At 42.4% G+C, this 24,776-nt stretch overlaps 1 protein-coding gene across 1 annotated transcript in view; it reads right to left on the minus strand.

Moving 5' to 3' along the window:
* The window catches only part of gdpd1 (glycerophosphodiester phosphodiesterase domain containing 1), a 58,961-nt gene extending 35,621 nt beyond the window's left edge, over positions 1-23,340 (minus strand). The window contains exons 1-3 of the mRNA XM_043718145.2: positions 23,127-23,340; positions 22,828-22,998; positions 9,284-9,326 (exon numbers count right to left, since the gene is read on the minus strand). Coding sequence (XP_043574080.1) covers positions 9,284-9,326; positions 22,828-22,963 — 179 coding nt within the window. The 5' untranslated portion in view covers positions 22,964-22,998; positions 23,127-23,340. The remainder of the gene's footprint in view (positions 1-9,283; positions 9,327-22,827; positions 22,999-23,126) is intronic.
* Between the last annotated feature and the right edge of the window lie 1,436 nt (positions 23,341-24,776).

The raw sequence follows: 24,776 nt of genomic DNA on the forward strand, positions 1-24,776 counted from the left end.
TCTGATGACTGCACAATATCTAGTGAGAGTGGGGAGGGGGGCGGAGAAACAGGGCTGACTTTTATCGGTTTGGTGTTACTTCATTAAAACAGGATTGTCCAATCACTTACCTATATCAGGGTTTGTGGGCTCATGGGGGAAAAAGTCTTCTTTCAAATAGGTTTTGTTTTTTGTTTTGTTTTGTTTTTTCTACTTAGGAATAGTTTTTAATTGTGTTGATTTAAATATTTCAAAGAATTTTTGTATTTGCGAATTTTCTATGGTCTTTATTCAATGTCTTTTGGGTGGGGTTCTTCCTCCTGGGGGTGGGGGTGCGGTCTCAGGCTTGCCTGGAGGATTATGGCTAGCCATTCGCTTAGATGGTGCACCTGGAATATCAACTGGAGTAATTCACCAATCAAAAGGAAAAAGATATTATCAAGTCTTAAAAGAGAAGGGGTTAATGTAGTTCTCTGACAGGAGACACATCTATTTGATAAAGAACACTTAAAGCTACAACAGGGTGGATTTGGTCAGGCTTTTTTTTCATGTTTCAGCTCAAACAGCAGGGGAGTGGCCATTCTAATTCGGAAGAATCTTCCTTTCCAAATGTTAAGCCAAATAAAAGAGGAGTCTGGACGGTATATATTGATCAAAGCCCTAACACATGGAGAGGGATATGGAATCTTGAATCTTTATTGTCCCCCGGCACAACTTTTCAAATTTGTAACGGCTGCGTTCTCTAAGTCAATGGCTTTCAGGGTCCGCCGAACAATTATAGGGGGAGATTTTAACTGTATTATTGACCCAGAGAGATATAGGATACCTAGAAGCACTACGGGTATATCTCTGAGATCTGGACAACTGGGAGATCTGAATAAAGAGCTCGGACTAGCAGGTGTATGGAGAGGTCTCCATCCCCAAGGTAGAGACTTCATTTTCTATTCTAACCCACACAAGTGCCATCCCAAAATTGATGTGTCCGTTGCCCCCTCGACCCTTCTGAATTTGATACTGTCCTGTAAAATAGGTAATATAGCTATTTCTGATCATGCCACAGTATATATGGAAGTCAAGACTAGGGATGATGGGATAGGCCCCCGACATTGGCATTTCAATCCTTTATTGAAGGATAGCAAATTTATAAAGTATTTTTTGCAAGAATTCAAATCCTTAAGGGAAATTAATTCAGGTATGGCTAGTAACCCTTCGATGATGTGGAAAACCACAAAGGCATATCCATGAGGCTTGGTCATCTCATATTCCGCAACCCAGAAAAGACAAAAGGGAGAGCAACAGCGCCTGCTTGACGCTCACCTGAAGGCGGCTGAGACAGTGTACGTTGACAGGCCCTCCGTTACTAAGCTACAAAAGATCACAGCCCTTAGGGCAGCCTAGAATACCGCACTTATCCAAACAGCAATGAGGGAAATATTATTTGCAAAGCAGAGATTATTTGAATACCTTGCCAGAAAGAAAAAAGCTCCCCAAGCCATTACATCCATGAGAGAAAGTGCTGGTACCTTGACTTGTGACTGTAAAAAGATCAATACAGCCTTTAGAAAGTTCTATTTTGAACTGTGTAAGTTGCAGGACTGTTGAGGATAGAACTAGGAAGATGAAATCCTTCTTTAAAAATTTGGATCTTCCAGGCCTAACCTCGGAGCAGGTGTCGATCTTGAATGCCCCATTGACAACTGAAGCGGTTAGGCAGCTTCAGAGTGGCAAAGCGCCTGTGCCAGGTGGATTCCAGGTTGAGTTCTATAAAGAATTTATAGGGGAACTGGCCGAGCCACTCAAATACGTATAATTACTCACACAGTCATGGCCGCCTCCCGCCTTCATTGAGAGAAGCAAACATTTCTCTCATTCTCAAGAAGGGAAAGCCCCAGAAGATTGGTCTTCATATAGACCCATATCCTAGTTAAATGTGGATTTCAAAATTCTTTCAAAACTATTAGCATTAAGACTGGAGAGGGTCTTACCATACATTATAAAAGAGGACCAGACGGTGTTTATAAAGGGTCGCAGATCAACTAATAATATTAGAAAGGTCTTAAATATGATACAAGCACATCAACATACTGGGTTTAGTGTCTCCCTAGAGGCAGAGAAGACATTTGATCGGGTAGAACGGCCATATCTTTTTTATATGCTAGAAAGGTTAGTGTCAGAGAGGTATTTACTAAATGGGTTTCAGTATTATATAATGATCCCAAAGCAGCGGTGATCAACAGTTTAGGCTCGGATAGCTTTAGTGTCGGCAGGGACTGTCGTAAGGCATGTCCTCTTTCACCACTATTATTCACGCTAGCGATTGAACCACTAGCAGAGGCTATACGAACTGACCCTGATATAACTGCTCAGAGGGTTGGATCAGGCAAGCACAAAATTACTCTATGCGGTTGATGTCCTCCTTTTCTTAAGTGATCCTTTGATATCCGTGCCTCGCTTAATTCAAGTGGTCAATCTATTTGCTATGTTCTCAGGTTACAAAATCAATTTTATGAAATCAGAAGCCATGCCATTGGGAGGTCTTGCCAGTATATCTGACTTACCGGACAGATCTCGTTTTCCCTTTCGGTGGTCACTAGAGGATTTTCTATACTTAGGTATCTTTATCACTCCAGTATTTGATTAGTTGTATCAAGCCAATTATGTACACTTACTGGAGAAAATGAGGCAGGACTTCAACGCTGGGGATATCTCCCAATATCCTCATTAGGTCGAGTAGCCTTAGTCAAAATGAATATCCTACCTAGTCTTCTATATCCGATAAGAATGCTCCCCTTGATGATGCCGAGACAGGCGTTGCATAAGCTCTACGGCTGGCTCTGCTCCTTTATTTGGAATCATAAACAGCCTCTTATCAAATTAGAAAAGCTGCAGCTCCAACAAGTAAGGGGAGGACTGGACTTTCCCGATTTCAGGAGGTACCAATTGAGGTCCTTATTATCTTATGTAGCTGACTGAGTCTCTTGTGACCTACAATCAGTCTGGTTAGATATGGAGACCTCCCAAGCAAAATGTCCCCTCATCAATCTTTTATTTATGGACAAGATGAGAGCGATCATGGACTATTGTATAAACTTTATTGTATTAAATACAATTAAAGCTTGGAGGATAATGCGACAAGATTAAGGTAACCCGCAAAAAACCTCCCCTTATAACCCCTATTGGGATTCCAGCCAGGGCTTACAGATGCTACATTTAAAACTTGGAAGTCCAGAGGCATCTCCTGCTTGGGAAACCTGTTCAATGGGGAGGTTATGATGTCCTTTGAGCAGTTGCACCAGAAGTTTGGACTGCCTAACAGGGACCTTTTTTGGTATTTTCAAATAGGAGACATTATACAAAAGACCACACCGATAGTCAATCCCTACAAATCGGATAGGGAAAGGAGAATGCTATGGCCGATGGGGCCACCCTCAGTCAGTACTCTATCACTCACTCTGCAATAAAGGTATCGAAGGACATAGAACGATTATATAAAACCTGGAACGAAGAATTAAAGTTGGAAATCTCTTTAGAAATGTGGGAGGACATCTGGAAAAATGTCAGAAAGATCTCTATCTGTAATAGAACTCAGGCTATTCAATTAAAGATACTTCACAGGGCTCATATAGCACCTGAACAACACTCAAAATTCAAGGCAGGAGCATCCCCAATGTGTCCTAATGTAAAATAGAAGTTGGCACTCTCACGCATTGTGAAAGCCACAAGATCCGTAGGTATTGGGATAGAGTAGCAAATGCCTTGACAGAGATCTTGGGTACGGAGGTTGGATTGGATCCAATCCAGTATCCCTGCTTTTGGGCTCTTCAGATTTCCCCTCCCTGGATGTGCACGAGAGGAAATTATTTACCATCCTCTCCTTTTGTGCAAGGAAAAATATTTTAGTGAATTGGGTAGCTGAAGACCCCCTAGGACTTTCAAATTGGCACAGGATAGTCATGGAATATATCCCCCTTTGACTTCCTCACAAATATAGGGCACAAAAAAAATGGAATTATTTTATAAAATATGGCAGCCCTTTTTGAACTATATCGACATATATCTCAGCCATATTGTCCAGGGCTTTGTTTAGCTGTGGTAATGGTTCTGGCTGGCTCTGGGGTCTCCCGGGAGGAGGAATCCCATACAAATACGGGTTTTTATGACGACTTGATGTAAATCTATTGAGCATGTATCTAGTTATTTAATTACTTTGTTTACTGTTAGTAATGTAGGATATCCTATTTTATGTTTTGGCTGTTTGTACAACAGATTAGCGGTTAGTTGTGTTTTCTTTTTCCTTTTTGTTTTATTATTTTTAATTTTATTTGTTTATTTAATTTTATATTGGTGCTTATTACTTTTATAATTTTGTAAAAAAATCTTTAAAATGTGTCCTTTTTTGCAATAAAAATAGGTATTATAAAAAAAACAATGCAGGACAAGCAAGTCCTAGCACAAGAAAAGAGGAAGCGCAGTGTTGCCATGGAAATTTAGAAGGCCTGTCTTAGAACCTCATTCACGTTTGTTATTGAAAGACTGTGTTAAGGACAGTCCAGGGTGCGTAGAAAAGCAAAAGAACTGCCAAATCCCACATTATGTTCGATGTTTGTGGTAGCAGCGAGGTCAGAGTTGACACACATCATATGACTAACTTGATAGTCCCTTTTTTTTGGAAGTGCTGCTTTGCGGGAGAGCTCTGTTAAAAGTAATTATAGCCAAGTGTCTAGCTTCCATTTTTGCATCACGGGAGCAGATAACAATGCCTTTTGGAAAATTAAGGAAACAAACTCAGATGAGTTGAAGCTGACAGGCGATTGTGAATTTAGTTTCTGTAACAGAGTTAGTTCTGAGAATGTGAGGGACAAGTTGATAACACTGTTAGAAAAGTATTAATTTTTCCTTAATTGACAGCTAGAGTACAAAAGGAGATAAGTTATGTTAACTTTTCTATAAATCACTGATTAGGATTCTAAACATCACTCATTAGAAAATATGTGAAGGCCTTGGAGAGATTGTACAAGAAATTCACTAGAAAGGGGCTAGAGACGAGGGATCTCAGCTAAGTGTAGTAACTACAGAAGCTAAGATTACTCTCCTTGAAACAGAGAAGGTCAAGGGGAAATTTAATAAAATCATATACACAGTAATACGGGGGGGGGGGGCGGGGAGAGAGAGAAGACAGTCAAATCTCTATCTTACATTCATCAAGAAAATTCGCTAAATTGTCAAAGCACGCTGATAGATTGACTGGTGCAGGCAATTCCATAGAGGATACACCAGTTAGATCACTGACAGTTAACTGCCAAATGTTAACCAGGTTGGTTGATTGATATGGCAATGCCTTGACTGGATAAATGAATGGCTGTCACCTATTTGATGCATTGATACAGTCGGTGTTCTTTCGGTCTGCAAAGAACAGAGCTGTTTTAGTGTATCAGATGAGTCTACTTGCCATTAATTCAGCACTCTCCTTTCATACAGTATTGACGTTATCATTACATTGGTACTCTTGCTAAAAGTCCTGATACTGCAAGACAATTGATCCTGTAAAAATATAGGATTAAAGGAGGCCTTTCAGCCCGTTGAATTTTCAACAAATCTAGTTAACCACATTCCTCAGTCTGTGCATCCTGGTAATTTTTGCTTCTTCTGATATTTATACAAATCCCTTTGAAGGCTATCCACTGAAATTCTATCCAGCACCTGATCAGGCTCCGCATTCGAAATTAGAGCCACTTGTTTGAGTAAAGATTTATTCTTGTGTCAGGTCCGATTCTTTTCCAAATCACCTTCAAGCTGTAAGCTTGAAAGAAAGATGGAATTCCAAAGGATAGATGCCAATTGTTACTTGTCCCAATTTATCTTGAACGGAGAGGTTTGCTCAGTCATTTCAGAGGGCAGCAGTTAACAGTCAATGCATCTGTAAGTCTAGAGTCACATGTAGGCAAGGATGGCAGATTTTCCTTCCCTAAAACGCACAAGTAAACAAGATGGTGTTTTGTTTACAATAACTGATTCAGCTGTCATCACTGATACAAGATTTATATCCCAGATTTATTCATTGAATTCAGCTGCTATAGTGGTATTTGAACCCATGACCCCAGAGTATTGATCTAGGCCTCTAATTACCAGTCCAGTGTCAAAACCATTATGCCACCATCTTTTTTTTTAATAAATCCTTCAGCTAAAGAAAACAGCCTCACCTATTTAACACATCCAGCACTTTCATGTTTTAAATATCTTTCAGATTACCTTTTCAGCTCAAAAGGAGTTCAAAACATTTGGAAGTTGTCAGAGGCAAAAGGGGGAGACTGTTTTCACTGGCAGGAGGGTCTGTACTAAAGGACACAGGGAAGATGAGATTATACTTCATGCAAAATAAAAGAAGAAATAGTCTAGCCCGCTGAACCTATCATTCAATAAGATTAATGACTGGCCTTATTATCATCTGATATTCAGTGCCTTAGGCTCCACTTTAGGGGAACACCATTCTACAAACAAAGTGACCCTCTGACAGAAGATATTTCTTCCCAGCTCAGTCTTAAATGGGAGATCCCTTATTTTGCAACTTTGCTCAGGGGAAACATCTTCACAGTATCTCTCCAGTCAATGCCCCTCAGAATGTTGTCTATTATTCAATCAGATCACCTCTCATTTTTCCCCCCAAACCACAGGCTGAGACCCAAGTGGGGCATAGGATGAAAAACTGGGGTTGAAAAGTCAGACCATATTGACAGAGCAAATGCCAACTCTGACAGATTACAATCCCCACTCGGGCAATTTCCACTGATTTGAGACATCAACGGAGCTGGCTCCATTCTGGTGCCTCAAATTTGAGCCAGTGACAATCACAAGTTGGCCCTCAGGAGGGAGGTGGCGAACAGGGTGAGGGGACAATGCTTTCATTACAGGCACCTCTATTTTATGCTGAAGTCTGAATTCTAACCACCCATTCTCTGGGAATGCATTATTTATCAGGTATAATACACAAGAAAACATGCAGTCTGAGCTATAGTCTTATGACAAATATATCACACACTATGGGTCAATTTGAATAAAAGTTTTTAAATCACTGGATGTAACCTTAACCCCCATGACTGGTTCTTCCAACTCTGCAGTCATGTTGATTCAAAAACACCTGAAATGGTGTCAGAGAGAGAAACTGTTTGAAAAACAATGATCTGAACTTGACAATTGTCACAGCCATTCAGTCCATTCTGCCTGTACCAGTTCTATTACGTGCTGCCAATCTCCTGCCTTTTCCTCACAGCCCTGCACACCAAATCAACTAATGCCCCTCTTCAATGCCTCAAATGAACCCGTCTCCACCACAATTTCAAGGAGTGCATTCTCGACCCTAATTCCTTGCTGAGTGAGAAGATTTTTTTCCCCCTCATCACTGGTACAAAACAAGTTACAATTTGGCATGTGCAGCCTGCTTTGGTGGTGAAAACTGATTCCAATTGCAATTTCAACAGGAAATATTTGTAAACGAATTAAAATTGCATAATTGCATGGCAAGTGGGACTAATTAGATAACTCCTTCAAAGAGTCAACATGGATGGGATAGGCTGAATAGTCTCATCTGGCACCCTCAGATTCTAACCACAACTTTTGAACAGAGTGCACGTCCAGCTAGAAGACACATATTGACAATACTGCTCAAGGGGACTGGCTCTCTTTACCTACCTCCGTGTGCAAATATTACTTTTGAACCCACAGTAAACTGTTCTGCCCTTCAAATTAATCCGAGGGGCACAAGAGAAGCATCAATTGGCATGATGCAGGAATCATTCAGGCGCCTAAAGTCTGAAGGTTCCCAGACACTCATTTCACTTGCTTTCTACAAAAGCATTCATTTACCTTGCAGTCCCGAGAGACCAGTTTATACAAATACACTAAAGCAGAGGGCAAGATTACACATGCTTTCAAATGGAATCCTACAAGGCCAGCCCAGGCAGTGATGCAGGAAACTGGGTTGTGTTAACTCTTCTGCTTGTGGCTGGTGACTGCAACTCTCCCTGATCTGTGGCCAGCTTCTCTTCTCCTTGTGTAGGAATGGAGCTGCCTGAAAGGGTGGGGAATGGAGAGAAGAACCCAGGAATAGGATCTGGTCAGTTTCCAACAACTTGGGTCTGGATCACTGGGAGGAAGTGTTTTGGGGGGGGGGGGGGGGGGGGGAGGAGGCGTGGAGAGTCGGGGATTTTTATTTTTGCTTTCTTTTAAACTAAAGCATTGCGTGGTCAGGTGTCACAGAACCTTACATGTGGGACAAACAGAGGGCTGGAGAAACTCAGCACGTCTAGCAGCATCTGTGAAGAAAGAGAGTATGTTAATGTTTCAAATCCAGTAACTATAGGTTGTTCTGCTATACTGCGCATTTCGCTAACTCTTATTCACTAATGTGATTGATGAATTGGGAACACTTTCTAAAGTATGAACTTTTAATACGTGTGCTGGCTGTAATGTGATTACTTCGCCAACACTAAGTGCTGTTTCTAAAGCACAATTTTTCTATAATTGGGGTTGCACAAGAACACAACCATTGCATTATAGAAGAATTATCTGCACTCCTCATAAATAGATTGGGGGAATCTCCTCAAGGGCCAGTGCTGCCAGAGTATGGCTTCAAATAAAAAAATCAAAAGAAAACAAAGAACAGAAAAATTGTTGGAAAAGCCCAGCAGGTCGGACAACATCTGTGGAGAAAAATCAGTTAATGTTTCAGGTCCCATGACCCTTCCTCAGAACTGGAAGCAAGTTTATCCTCAGTATGAAGCCTAAACTAAGCCAGCGCCTCAAAATTTGGCTTGTGTCCTGATCGTGCCCAATTCCAACTGCCATCTGGAGGTCCGGTCTGGTCTCCACAAGCTCAGACCTGTCAGCTGAAGAGTAACATTGGTAGAGGGCCCAATACAGGGTTCCTTATTCCCTCTCACCATCTTCAAAATAACTTCAGTTTAATGATCTCCAGGCACAATTTTGCCAGCACTGGATCTTACCAAGCTGTGGTTAACCATTATCGATTTCTGACTTGACACAAACATTGCCTGTCAGTAGTTGACCCTGAACTCCCAGCATGTCAGAGACAAACCCTGTGATCCTGAACCCATCCACCAATTCCACCTGCGTTGTGATCTCAATCTCACTTGATACTTTGTGCTATGCCTCCCTGCTTGCATCTATCACTCAGATAAAAGCCTTTCCCCAAGTACCAGATGTTAAGGTGAAGTCACTTCAGTGTCCCATTACACTATCAATTCAAATTACAGAATGAAAGACCCAGCATGGAGCTGGTGTTGCTTACTGCCTGAAGGCCGCCATTGTGTTTTCCAGGTTCTCTCCTGCACCTGTTGAAAGGGAAAATGGAGACACTTCAACATTCAGAGCTGAGCATTAGCTTTCATTGAAGATAACAGTTTGGTCACTGATGGCTTATGGCTGGTCAAAACAACCCTACCAGGTCACTCCCGACAAAACAAGCCACTGCCCTTCAAAGCTGGAACACAGTTTTAATTTAAACCATTGCATGCTCACCCTGAGCCAGGTTTGATCCGCAAATTAGACACTTGAACACAAACCCACGTCCAACAGTCTGGTACAGCACTGAGGGTGTGCTACACTGTTAGTGATGCTGCCTTTATAATGAGATGTAAAGTAGAGGCTGACTGGCTGGCCTCTTGGGTGATCTTAAAAGAGCCCTTGGCACAGTCAGGCAGAAAAGCAGGAAAATCCTGGCCAAGATTTACACCTCCATCAATATCACTACAAGCAAGGTGATTAATTATTGCATTGGAGTCTGCGGAAGCTGTGGGCAAATTGGTTTTCCTACACTTAAGGATTTCAGTGGCTGTTACACATCTTAGGACATGATCATATTGAATGGTGGTGCAGGCTTGAAGGGCAGAATGGCCTACTCCTGCACCTATTGTCTATTAACATCACCTTCTTTGGGGTCTTATCTATGCAGCACAGCAGACAATGTTAAGTGATGCAGTTTGTATTGTTGGCTTCCTTGGCAGGTTTTGTTTTCTTTCCCAGGGTGTGGTTGCTGCCTGGAGAAGGAGAAATGGTGTAAATATGGGAGTGAGCAAGTGTGCACCTGTATCCAGCCTCTCCAGAAAATGAAACTGAAAGATAACTGTAATAACACATGAAACCCAACTGGAAAGGAAAACCTTTCTTTTGAATATGATAACAGAGCTACTACTTGTGGCATACATAGGATAATGTTTATTTTAATGTATCTGTTTTTAATCAATTTTTTCCAGATATTAATACAGCCCTGAAGTAGGTGGGACTTGAACACAGGTCACCTAGCTCAGGGATTGCAACACTACCACTATGCCACAAGAATCCTTGGTCTGCTTTAAAGACATTTACAAATCAACCTGCTCAGAGGTGGTGTCACACACTGTTGGAGTAGGTGGGACATGAACCCAGGCCTTCTGGAAGAAAGGTAGGGACACTACCACTGAACCTCAAGAGCCTTTGGGTCTGCTTTATAGATGTTTTCCAATAAACCTGCTCAGAGAAATGTTATCACTGGAGCAAGTGGGACATGAACCTGAGCCTTCTGGCTTAGTTAAAACACTCCATGCTCCACAAAACTTTTGGTTTTACGTTATGGAGGGCAAAGGTGATGAGTTCTGTATGGACAGGCCATTGCCCGTATCCAAGGGTCTTCATAGTCAAACTCCATATTAATTTGAGATTCCCAACGGGTCTTGCAGGGGTCATCTCAATAATGGAATTTTGTTGTTCATGGGATGTGTCAGCATTTATTATCCAATCCCAATTGCCTCAGAAGGTGCTCATGAGCTGCCTTCTCAAACTACTACAGACCTTGGGGTGTAGGTAGACCCACATTACCATTGGGAAGGGAATGCCAGGATTTCGAAGCAATGACACTGAGGACAGATAATACAGTTTGAAGTCAGGATGGGGAAGTTGCAGGTGGTGGTGTTTGAAAAAAGAAACATCCTGGGGAAAAATTAAAAACAACTGTCACCAAAATGACTGAAAAAGTTACAACTGGTTTCAAGCAGTATTCACTGCTGAAATATGACACTTTGGTATAGAATTGCAATGCCTGGTCCATTTAGCAACACAAGCAAAATCAGTGTTTAAATCACAAAACAACCAGTTACATGACCACTGGCTGCACAGGGGAGAGTTAACTTACCAAGGCAATGACAAATGAAGATAAAAGTTGTCATCAATCTCATGAAGCTGGGAAGACATACAAAATCAGCAAACGAATAAGGCAGCAACTGGGGTATTTCCAAACATTCACCAGAGCACCACAGACCAGTCTGCAAATGTTTTGCTCTGGGAACCCTTACCATCTGTTCCACTTGTTAAAAAGTGGGAAATAGTTTCATCAGAAAAGCCATTACTTTTCCAGCAAACTTCATGCCCAAAGTAGACTTGAGACAGATGCTGCCATATCTAGTGAGTTTCTCCAGCACTTGGTTTGCATTTCAGAATTCCAGTATCTGCAGTACATTGCTTTTATTGAATTTGTTTAAAATAATTGGTTCTTTTTGGGATGTGTCCTTCTCTAATTGCCCTCAAGCAGGTCTGGTTAGTTACCTTCTTGAACCACTGCAGTCTTTTTTCTGATAAGACCATAAGAAATTCAGAACAGAAATAAGCCATTCAGCCCCTCAAGTCTATTCCACATTCATAAAAGGATCATGACTGATCTGACATCGCATTCATTTTCCTATCCCTTCCCCATAACCCATTATTCCAGAATCTCAGCTTTAAGTATACACACAAATATTATACCCCCCCAAACCACCAGTAATTTCTCCAAGAAATTCCTCTTCTTATCATTCGTAAATTGGTGCCCCTCTTACTGAAACTAAGTCCTCTGGTCATAGGCTCTCTCAGGAGGGAAAACATCCTCTTAGCATTTACCCTGTCAAGCCCCTTGAGAATCCTCTACGCTTTAATGAGATCACCTCTCATTCTTCTCAATTCTCGTGAGTAGAGTCCCAACCTGTTTAGCCTTTGACCATATCAGAGTGAACTTTCTCTGAACTGTCTCCAATGAAATCACATTTTCCTTAAGGGAACCTTTCAATTTTAATTCGAGATTTTTAAAAATTGAATTCAAATTTCACTATCTGCTATTGTCTGCAACAGTTTCACATGATTATGAGGGCAGTTAAGAACCAAACTTATTGCTATGGGTTTAGGATCCCTGAAAGTCATCAGTAAACTTAGGTTTTTAAGTGACCGCCTGGCAGTTTCCTACACATTATTTGAGACTAGCTTTTATGCTGTAATACAAACAGAAAACTCAGGAAAAACTGAGCAGGAAAAAGGGGGAACAAAATCTGATTTTTTCTTGCAGGACTCTTTCAAAAGAGGGGTCATATTATACTCAATGCTCACTTTAAAAACATTTTACATGGAACTTGGGCATTACAGGCAAGGTCAGCAACTTTGTCCACCCCTAATTGTTCTTGAAGCAATTGGCTTTTAAATGTACTCAAGGCTGAGTGTCTGGAGTCATATGGGGGACACAGTGGCTAAGGATGGCAGATTTCCTTCCCAAAAAGGACACTGGTGAACCAGATGGATTTTTACAATTATTGCCGATGGTACACGATCACCATTAGAGTAGTTTTTAAATTCCAAATGTTTGGTTAATTTCAATTCAATAATCTACCATGATGGTATTCAAACCCATGGCCTCAGAGCATTAGTCTGAGTTTCTGGATCATGGGTCCAGTGATATTATGACTGTGATACCACCTCTCCCCAAAACTACTTTCACAGGTGCTGCCAGATCTGCTGAGCTTTTCCAGCAATTTCCATTTGTGTTTCTGCTGAGTTTCTCAAGCAATCTCCTTTATTATTTCTGAGATTCAACTTCAGCAGTTTTTATTTTAGCGTTTACATCAGAATTAATTATTGGAGTTTAAACTTCAGCTACTATGGTAGGATTTTTACTCATTTGCCAGGATTCCAGCATGGGCCTTTGGTTTACCAGTAAAGGTCAGCCCTCTCCTACTATGCACTGTACAAGGGTAGAAAGACAAAATCAACTCATGCTAGCAGCATACTTGCATATCTCCAGCTTTCTTTCTCTTACTGGCTTCTCAATACATTTTAAGTTTAGAGGGTTGGTAACAGATTAAAGACCCTTGCAGTTTTAGATGCTTTAAACAGCAAATTGAAATTTATTTTTCAACTTTGAAGGGGTGCAGCAACAGAGCTTCGCTGAAGTCCGGGTCAATATTTCACCCACATTAGCATCATTAAAACACATTATCTGGTTGCGTGTAAACTAGCTGATGAGTTTCTGATGTTACGACAGTGACTACACTTGAAAAAAAAAGTACTTCACTGCTTGTAAAGAGCTTTGGGAAGTCCTAAAGATTCAATATAAAACCAAGTTCTAATGTTTCTCCCCAGAGCTTCCATTGCTGGTCCTGAGCAGAGGTAATTAATTCTTCAATTGAACTTGGGGATGTTCATAGTTTGCAGGATTCAAGATTTAACACGTTACATCTCATGGCTTTTTTGAAATATATCCTTGACCACATTCTGCTGATCTTTCTCAAGAATGAGGATTTCAGCATTGTGACCACACATTCCCACTCTCCCATGCTGTCTCATTGTCCACCTCCCCCAAACACACCCTCACTCATACATTCACAGTTGTGTAACAGCACAAATGAGAAAATAAATGTTCTATTACTATCTCTCTGCACACTTCCCATAATCAGACACTGATCAATCTGTTAGGTGAATCCAGCTACAGTTGGATGACTGACGGAAAGCAAAGTAAACAAAATTCTTGCTCCTGATCATATAACAATGATATAAACATGGATCTGTGATGAGTAAAGCATTTACAGGGCTTTTCTTGATTTGTTGGCAGCCAGCCTGCCCTATCACCATCCACATCTTTCTTTGACACAATAACACCTGGATTAGCCATTTCCATAAAGAAATGCATGTTTCTTTTCAAATTGCCCCACTCTTGTCTTTATAATTATATTCAGCACAATTATATTGTGCTCCTCTGACTCTGGCCACTTGCACAGCCCTTGTTTCACCTATAGTGGCCACTGAGTCTAAGCAACTGAGAGCTCTGGAATTCCTTCAATAAACCTCCCTCACACCTCCTTTAAAATTCTTTCTAATAAAGTTATTCACCATTTGCCTGGATTTCACCTGATATGGCTTGGTGTCAAGCGTTGCTTTATACACTTCAACGAAATACATTAGGCTTTTTGACTGTGTTGAAGGCACTACATAAATGTAAACTGTTGATGCTCCTTCCCCACATGGCTAAACAATATAGTCAGCCTCAAGTGAAGAATGCTTTGATAACAGGCCCTTTTGACTGTACACAAACACCCTGAGGAGCCTGGAGACCATATCTGATTTAAATTATAAGATTGATCATAGTGCTTTGGCTTGGCTTGAAACATTAAATAATTGAATTCCCAAGAGATGGATTCCAGCCAAACATTGTTGATCTGTATTGAGTGTAAGGATCAGATCTTGTGGTAGACCTAGAACTGTTGATTGATTCCAGTGATCAAAACCCATAGTCACAATTAGCATAGATTACTGTGCAACTTTCAAAGAAAAAATGCACTTGACCATCTATTACATTCTTAATGACTGATCTTCAGCTAAGTGCTGCATGATCATTGTCAAGCTTACTGAAGTATGGGGCAGCTACATCGCACTTAAGATATGTCTGTTTCTTTATTCTTCTTGTTGCTGGCTGGGCCAACTTTCACTGACCAACCCTGACTGCCTCAAAAAGGTGGTAGTGAGCTACCTTTTTGAACTGCAGTAGTGCATACGAGGTGTAGGCAGACTAAAAGTGCTGTTAGAACAGAAACTCCAGGATTTTTACCTAGTAACACTTAAAAGGAATAATGATATAGTTCCAAGTCAGGTTTTTGTAGGACTTGTAGGGGAAACCATGGTTAGTAGCATACTCATGTGCCTGCTGTTCCTCTTCTGTCTGAACTGCAGCATTTGAGAGTTTGGAATACATGCCAAGTCTAAGCATCCTGCCCACAATGTGACCCTTTTAGCTCTGGTGTTGTACTCTAGTGACATGCACACCCTCTATGGTGTTTGCAGTCCTATTATTAATTCCTGCTCTCTTCTGAGGACTGGGCAGAGAGATCACAGGCTCATATTTATTCTCCCTCCATTTTCCTCTAAAATCTTCAGAGCAGAGATGGATAGAATCTTGGGTAAGGGAAGAAGGTGGGTAAATGGGAACAGGATACAGATCAATTGTGAATGAGGGAGCTAGCTCAATGGGGTCAAAGAGTCGCTGTTGCCATTTATAAAGCTGCACACAGATTGACAGTTAATGAGCTGGGTCCCCTTTCGGGGCAGAGGGAATACCACAGGAATTATTGTCTGGTGTGGAGGGAAATCTTTGCTCATTTGCTTTCCCATGCCTTTTCTTTAGAACCTTTCCCAAAGGTTCTCCAACAAAGCTGAATCCGGATGGAATGCTGCTTGCTAGGTGAGAAAATCTCATACATACAGTTTCCAATTTTATATGTTCCCAAGTACAGTACTGGAAAGTTAGTAGTCAATACAGTCTGCAGTCACAAGAATGAGAAGCAAGATATATATGGAAACAAAATTAAGGTACTATACAATAATATTGATCTCACTCTTTTCAAATGCTGCATCCACCCTGTCTTCATTGACTCTTGGACTCCACAAAATTTGAAATTTAAAGTGCCTGGGTCATGTTGAAAGCCTTGCATAGCCTCAGCTACCCTCGCTTCTTGTAAGCTCCTCTAGTTTCAGATCCATTCCCCAGATATTTCTATCCTCAGAGTCCAAACTCTTACTTGTTCCATGTCTGTCCTCACACTTTGAAACTTGCTCCTTAAAACCCTCTGCTCCCCAACTCTCCCTCAAACAAACTCTTCAAATTCCACATCCTGAACTGTCTTTTGTCACATCACTTAACACAGCTGACGTGATTGATACTATTTCATTTTACACCCAGTACATCTACATTAATTGTTGGTCGAGTGCAGTGGGGAAGAGTGCATGCCTTGGAGTCAGAACCCTGGGTTCGAGCTCCACTCCAGGACTTGATGGCAATGGGATGTGCATTCAATACAGTCAAACAGGTTAAATGTCAAGCTGGAAATTCTGCCAACTCATGTCAATGGCAGGCACTAAGAACAGGAGAGATATATGGTCAGCCATATGATGGAATGAAAGTACAGTCTCTCCCAACACTACCCATAGTTTCAGGCTGCAACACATGCAAAAGTACATGTTGTTCACAGCAACTCAGACTCCCCTGATGAAATGCAACATACCAGCCCCAAAATTTACATTGGGACATTTTGTTCTACATTCAAAAGGCACTTCATGTTATAAATACAGATTGTGCTTGTACTTATGGAATTATTCCAGGTGACCTGCCCTGACCTTTTCCTGATCGGTGAGGGGATAGATTAAAGACACACTGCAGTCATAAACAAAGCTTCTGACTGGGCCTGGTGTCCAGTATCTGCAATCACAATCACAAAATGTTATCAAGTTCAACCAGAATAAGCAAAAGTACAACTAGCTCCATCAGGCATCAAATGACTAATATAGAGGGCATGTTGAGCTTAGTCAGACAGCTTGCTGCTGTTACAACTGACTTTGAATAACTGGAGTTCATAAGTAGAATACAGATATAAGAAATGAAAGCAGGATTAGGCTATTCAGCTCCTTGAGCATCTCCTTCATTTGATGGGATCATAGGTGACTTTCTTCTCCCATCCCACACTATTCCCACATTCCACGGTTTCCTAAGTCCCTGAAGTTCTATCAACCACTGTCAGTCCTGAATATACTTAAAAGGCTAAGTGTCCACAGCTGTGTGGGGAAGTTAACTCCAAAGGTTCACAACTCTATGCAATAAAGGAAATTTTTTCTTCCATCGAAGAGACTGTCCAAACTGGGGAAAGAGTCACTCAGTGTCCATGCCATCAAGACTTTGCTGGTGCAACAGTCCCAAGAGATGGTCTCCAGCTGGCTGATCTGTACTGAGTGTCAGGATCTGATTCTGTGTAAGATCTGGAACTGCTGACTGACCCTTGTGATAGAACCCACAATCACAACTAGCACACATTATTGTGCAACTTTCAAAGAAACAAAAATGCTCTCAACCACCTACCACACTCTTAACGACTGAGCCAGAGTCAAGTGCTATGTTAGCATCATCAATTGTCAAAGTGTGGGTCAGCTGTAATTAACCTCAAAAATGTGTTAATTTTTCCATGGGATGTGAAAGTCACTGGCTGGGTCAGCATTAGTTTGGAGAAACCATGGCCTAATGGTACTATTGCTACACTATTAATCCAGAGAACCACACAACGTTCTGGGAACCTGGATCGAGTCTCACCATGCCAAATGGTAGAATTTGACTTCAATAAAAAGAAAACCTGAAATTAAGAATGTATTGATAATTACAAAATCATTGCCAGTTGTCGGATAAACCCATCTAGTTCACTAACGTCTTTTAGAGAAGCAAACCGCTATTCTTAGCTAGTCTGGCTAACATTAACTCCAGACCTACACCTAACAGCCATCTGGGCAACAATCACTGGCTTCGCCATTAATTCTTGTGATTGACTAAGAAACTTATTGCCCATCCCGGATTGTGCCTTAAGGAGAACTGCTTTCTTGAACCATGGCAGCCCATGTGATGCTGTTACCCTATGGTGTTGTTGGAAAGGCAACTCTTGGATTTTCACCTAGTCCCTGTAGAAGGAATGGTGGCATCATTTTAAACTGGCACCCACCCCTCAGGATCAAATACTTTAATGAAGTCACCTCTCATTCATCTAAACACAAAATTCAAAAAAAGTTTATTCAATTTCTAATTCTGGGACAACCCTATCATTCCAGGAACTTGGTAAACATCACTGCATGCTCTCCAAAGCAAGGGCAATGGCAGGGGAGACACGATTGACCAGATAGCCAATTTCATTAGATGCAAGCTCCCAATTATTCTTTATTATTTCGCAAGATGTGGACATAGCTAGTAACAGCAGCATTTCTCACCTATCCCTAACTGCCCTCGAACTGAATGGCTGGCTCAGTCAAAAGTACATCGCTGCAGGTCTGAGTCACAAGTAGGCCAGACTGATTAAGGCTGGCAGATTTCCTTCCCCAAAAGTGCATTGATGACACGGATAGACCTTTTACAACAAACCAGTAATTTCAACATCACATTTACTGATACCTCAGCTTTTTATTCCAGATTTAATTAATTTTGAATTTAAATGTCCCAGTTGAACATTCACTGTTGGATAATTAGTCTGGATCTCTGGTTTTCTAGTCCAGCAACACCAAGTCACAGCCTTTTTTATCTTTACAAATAGTGCGTTGTGACATTGCCTGAGTTCATTCTATATTCCAATCAGATACTAGTTCTAAAATAATATTGCTATTCTGTCTCCACCATATCCCTATTCCTTCCATCCATAAGCCCAAGTCAGACTTCACACTCCATATAATTTGGCTGAAACGTTGATTAAGCAACTGCAATTGTATATTGCATCTCACAGCAAAGGCAGGCAGGAATACTGGAATCAGCAAATGTGCAAATAATCCTTAAAGATACTGATGATTACACTGAGAAGATTACACAGCAAAGCTATCATTGCAAGCACGGAGTACAGATAACCATAGCCCTGGTTCAGCAATTCACTGCAACTGAAGGGATTACAACATGGGCTTCAGGGAGGAGATGGCCTCATTATAATTGAGACATTATTTGGACCCCATCTTATCAGGTTGAGACTTCACTGTTCCCTCTTGCAGCTAAGCCGCATTCTCCCCAAGACATGGGCTACCTTTCAAAAGGAAAGACTACACCCATACCAATGGGAAGCCCAAATGTGCGCACATATTCCAAGTCTCAACACAACAGACAACTTCAGAAACCATGTCTGCTGCCCTGGTTCCACCATAAGCCAACTCGAAGCCTAGATGCAACAATACCACACTTAAATTTACTGACGCCAGTCCACTCAACACAACAGGGAACATACCCTTTTCACCCAAATGAAAAAACACCATTCCAGACAGCTCATGCACCCAATTAATGCATTGCAAAACCTCTAAGCCTTTGACTATAAATATCACAGCAAGTTGGGGAAAATTCCAAATCAAAGATAAAACATGAACGCTGGTATAATTTCATCCCTATTCAAGGAGACCTGCAAAACTATGTCCATCTAACCTGACAATTTAGATTGTCCCTAACATGACAATTCAATGAATATGACTGGTAATTAATTGATCCACACTGATTGGAAAGCACGCAGTGCGTGCGGACTTATTTATCTGTATGGGATGGACTGGTTTTGGAAAGGATTATTTGGATAGGGATTTGTCAGGAGAAAGTGAGGACTGCAGATGCTGGAGACCAGAGTTGAAAATGGTCATGCTGGAAAAACACAACAGGCCAGGCAGCATCCGAGGAGCAGGAGAATTGACGTTTTGGGCATAAGCCCTTCTTCAGGATTTGTCAGGAAAAGCAACCCAGCCTTTCAGCAAGCTCACTACCTATATTCAGCCCTTTCCCATTCTCAAATAGCCTACACACTCAGCATATGAATAATGGATCTTGGTGCATGAATAATAGATGTATGTTGAGATGCACAATTTAGCACAGGTAATTCTACCACTCTCAGCATATATGCAAGACAACTCAAAAGGCTTAGGTGCAGTTCATACCTTCCTGAATGGAAAGTAGTGAGGTACAAACCGAGTTCAATCAAATCAGGCCAATGTTGGACCCCCAGTGAAAAATGGGCATCAGGGCTAAACACATTTGCAAAGATAAATAACTCGGGCGACAGAACAGGACCATTCAAGGGAAAGCATAAAAGTGGAATGGTGAGGTCTGGAAACTGAGCAAACAGGAACTCTCATTAAACAATAAGCAGAAACAAGCTAAGACTCCTCAAGTTTGACCATCATCTGGACAACAAATACAAACATTTCGACAAGTATTTGAGACAAGTTCCTTCCACAGATTTCAGTTCATTCAAAACCTGTTCGCATCCTATCCTGCACACACTTGCTGGTCCTGCTTTGCTGAACTATGGTTCAATTTCCTCATGTCTCCAATTTAAAATGGTCACCCTTATGTCAGACAGGATGTGTTGTGATGCAGTGAGTAATGACATCTGGGCTTGAGACTTAATTGGTGCCCACAGAGGTTGCATTCACAACATCATCAAAAGGTTTTGAAATTAGCCTGTAAATTCCTCCAATATTCCCATTCTTACTGCCTGCCGTCAGTCATATCTCCTGGTCAGTCTTCCTGCAGAAAGCCACTGCAGCACATTGGTCAATAGTGTTGACCAATCCAAGCAACTCCAACCCTCTGAAATGAGGACAGGAGAAAAGACAAACAGGTCCTCATGTTTAAAAAACCAATTACACTGCCCTCTCAATCTCTAAACCTCAAAAAGGTATTTAACCTTCATGGATGCTCTGTTGGCATTTTATAAATCACCAACCTCCTTAGTCTGTTCCACCACTAAACCTTGTAAGATCTTAAGAGTTCCATACTTAGACAGTCATAGATGTACAGCACATAAACAGATCCTTCGGTCCAACTCGTCCATGCCAGCCAGATATCCGAACCTAATCTGGTCCCAAATCTCTCCTATTCCTATTCATATACCCACCCAGATGCCTTTTAAATGCTGCAACTGTACCAGTCTCCACACTTCCTCTGGCAACTCATTCCATATACACACCTCCCTCCGTGTGAAAACATTGCTCCTAGGGTCCCTTTTAAACTTCTCCCCTCTCAACCTAAACCTCTGCCCTCCAGTCCTGGACTCCCCAACCCAAGGAAAAGACCTTGGGTATTTATCCTATCCATGCCCTTCATGATTTTGCAAACCTCTATAAAAGGTCACCCCTCAGCCTCCAATGCTCCAGGGAAAACAGCCCCAGCCTATTCAGCCTCTCCCTGTAGTTCAAATCCTCCAACCCTGGCAACATCCTTGTAAACCTTTTCTGAATCCTTTCAGATTTCACAACATCCTTCCAATAGGAAGGAGACCAAAATTGCATGCAGTATTTCAGTGTTGCAGTATGTCCTGTATAGGCACAACATGACTCCCAACTCCTATACTCAATATTCTGACCAATAAAGGAAAGCATGCCAAACGCTTTCTTCTCTATTCTATCTACCTGCGACTCTACTTTCAAGGAACTATGAACCTGCACTCCAAGGTCCCTTTGTTTGGCAACACTCTCCAAGACTTTACCATTAAATGTACATGTCTTGCTCCGATTCACTTATACAAAATGCAGCACGTCACATTTATCTAAATTAAACTCCACCTGTCACTCCTCAGCCCTTTGGCCCATCTGATCATGATGCACGGAGGTAACCTTCTTTGCTGTCCACTACACCTCCAATTTTGGTGTCATCTGCAAACGTACAAATCACTGATATAAATGATGAAAAGCAGTGGTCCCAGCACCAATCCTTGTGGCACAGCATTATGCACAGGCCTCCAGTCTGAAAAGCAACCCTCCACCACCCAGTTCTGTATTCAAGTGGCTAGTTCTCCCTGTATTCCAAGAGTTCTACCCTTACTAACCAGTTTCCCATGGCGATCGTTGAATACTTTACTGAAAGTCCATATAGATCACATCTACCACTCTGCGACCACATAACCACCCAAAACCCTTTTCCCAGTCAATGATGTTTTAAAACATACCATGTTGATAAAATCTTGCAACAACTCTACTCATTTTCTCTTCTGTAACTCAGCATCTACATATTTCTGAGCATTGGTCTGCAACTCACTGAAGCTCTCCAATTCCATGTTAAGTTCACCAATGTCACTTTGGTAAAACAGAAGCACAACCAGACCTTAAACACACTGCAACACTGAAGCCTTACTTATTGTGGATGGTCTCACTGCAGTTAACAGGGAGGGCAGATTCAGGACTGAAATGGCTAATTGACCAATTTCCCTTCCTCTCCCCAGCCTAGCCAAGAGATACGGAGACCAACCCACCTGAGAATGTCTGAAGAAACACAAATGTGGGATAGTCCTGTATGGCTGTATACTGGTAATCCAACCGAACCGTTTCGAAAACATCAAGGTTGAACATATGACAGGTGACCTCAGACTATCCTAAAGTTTTAGTGGAGGCGAGGATCTAGGAGAAATCTCAAATTATCTCCCGAGAATTCTCGCCTCCGACGACTGACTCAATCATCCTCGGATGATGTCTGGGCACACACCATGACGGTGCATACTGTATACACGGTCTGGGACAGGTTGAATGATTTCACAATCTCTTATTAGGTTCTTCGGCAGACAGCGTGGCGTCGATCGCTGATTGAAGAAGCATGAGAAGATCGAGGGTAAAGTATATGGGATCAATCAATATTCTAATGCCCGTAAAGAGAGAAGGACAAGAACGTTTTAAACTGGCCTGGTGACAAAGAAATAGCCGGCAGTGACGGGACGCGGGGAGAGGGTTCTTCATTCCCCCCGGATAAAAAGTGTATGTGCGAGAGAGAGAGATTGTTGCTGGCGGATTTCGAAGGGTGTGGGAGAGAATATTGTCCGAAAGTGACAACCAGAACGTTTTTGGAAAAAACCTTTCGCATCGTAACGCACCACAAAAAAAGAAACACGCAAGGATCGTCATTGTACAAGAGCAGCAATTACTGACTAAATAAAACCCCTGGAGTGAGCAACCCGTAGAAATGTTAATAACGCAGAAGGAGCCTTGCTGTCTTTATCCAGATCCGCTCAGGTGGGGAGAGGCAATTTATCTTACCTCCGCGGTGTGAGATATGCCGGCTCCTGAAGCTCTGTTTCTTCTTTTTGTGCAGCAACCCTGGGCACTTGAAGAGCAAAGCCGAGGACAGTACATAACCTCCCAGAGTGGACAGAATATACATCGTTGCTGACATTTCTCCCTCCGTAGCAGCCTCTCCACTTAATGCCCCTAAATAGAAAGATATAGACAAATAGACGTGCGTATTAAAAGGTACACACGGCTACAACGCTTTAAAAAAAGACACACAAGTGGATATCCTGAATGAATGGGGAGAGGAGATTATCTGCAGAACTGACCTGCTCCAGGGTCAGAGCCGGTCTGGAGAAGTGTGCCGTCACCCGCACCTGCGCAAAAGGACTCCCGGAGCGCCTTCCCAATGGGTCACTGTTTTTGTTACAATTCCCGTGGTTGCGCAGCCAATGAGCTGCATGCGCAATCAGTTCGGCCCCGCCCCCTCCTAGAATGTTGCAACAATAAAGAGTCTACGCCTGCGCAGTGATCTGTCCGTCTGACACAAAAGTAATAAGACCGTCTATGATAGTGAGATGAATAGCAAAGCTGTTGACCCCGGGAAACATTGAGGAGCTCAAGAGGGACTACGCAGGTTGGAGAACCGTGAAGCCCCTCTTTGAGTCCCCAGTGGACTGGTGGGAAACAGTAAAAGGGAACATCAAGAGGTTCTTCATCCTCAAAGGTGTTCAGGAGGCAAGAGAGAGGTAGGGAAAACTGTCCCAGCTCCAGGAAAGAATGCAGAACCTTCTCCTACTGCAGATGATGGGGGTCAATGTCATGGAGGACCTCAAGGAGGTGAAGGGCCAGCAAGCCTCGCTCTTTGCCTCAGAGGCCTCCAAGATAATCTTCTGGTCCAGGGTTGGCTTGGTGGAGCAGGATGAGGTGTGCTCACGTTTCTTCTTCCAAAAGGTGCACAAAGAGAGCTCTGTGCTCAGCAGCCTAAAGGAAGAAGATGGCTGGATAATATCATCTCAAGTTGATTTCATAAGGATCAGCAAATCCTTCTATGCCAGTCTGTATGACGCGAAGCCGACTGAGAGTGCGGCCTCCCAGTTGTTCCTGTCCTCTATCAGAGGTCTTAGATGACAGAACACGGGAGAGGCTGGACCAGCCGCTATCTCTGGACGAGCTGACCAAGGCCCTCAAGTCCTTCGAAAAGAATAAAACTCCCGGAAGCAACGGCTTACCGGTCGAGCTCTATTCTGCTCTGTGGGACTTGATTGGCCAGGACCTGCTGAAGGTGTATGTCAGTATGCTTTGGGCAGGTACCATGAGTGAATCCATGAGGAAAGCATCATCACCCTCATCTACAAGCGGAAGGGGGAGAGGGAGGAACTCAAATTGGAGACCAATCTCACTGTTGAATGCAGATTACAAAATTCTGTCAAAGGTTATCGCCAACCGGGTCAGGTCTGCTCTGGGATCAGTGATTCACCCTGACCAAACCTGTGCTGTACCGGGCAGGAAGATCGCTGAGAGTCTTGCACTCCTCAGGGATACGATCGTCTACGTGCAGGACAGAGGGTTGGACACCTGCCTGATCAGCCTGGACCAGGAGAAAGCCTTTGACAGGATATCACATAGGTATATGAGATATTCTCTCCAAAATGGGCTTTGGGGAGGGAATCTGCAATTGGATCAGACTGCTCTACACCAACATTGTCAGTGCAGTCTCAATCAATGGGTGGGCATCAGATAGCTTCCCAGTCAGATCTGGAGTCAGGCAGGGCTGCCCTCTCTCCTGCCTTGTTTGTGTGCTGCATACAGCCATTTGCTGAGTCCATCAAGAAGGATGCGAGCCTGAGAGGGGTGACTATTCCTGGCAGCGGGGGCCTGCAGGTTAAGGCCTCCCTGTACATGGATGGCGTTGCTGTTTTCTGCTCTGATCCGCTGTCTGTGCGCAGACTCATGTGCATATGTGACCAGTTCGAACA

The sequence above is a fragment of the Chiloscyllium plagiosum genome, unplaced genomic scaffold (genome assembly GCF_037043375.1).
Source record: "Chiloscyllium plagiosum isolate Xiang-an unplaced genomic scaffold, Cpla_swu_hap1 HiC_scaffold_31, whole genome shotgun sequence".
In the NCBI taxonomy this organism is placed as follows: domain Eukaryota; kingdom Metazoa; phylum Chordata; class Chondrichthyes; order Orectolobiformes; family Hemiscylliidae; genus Chiloscyllium; species Chiloscyllium plagiosum.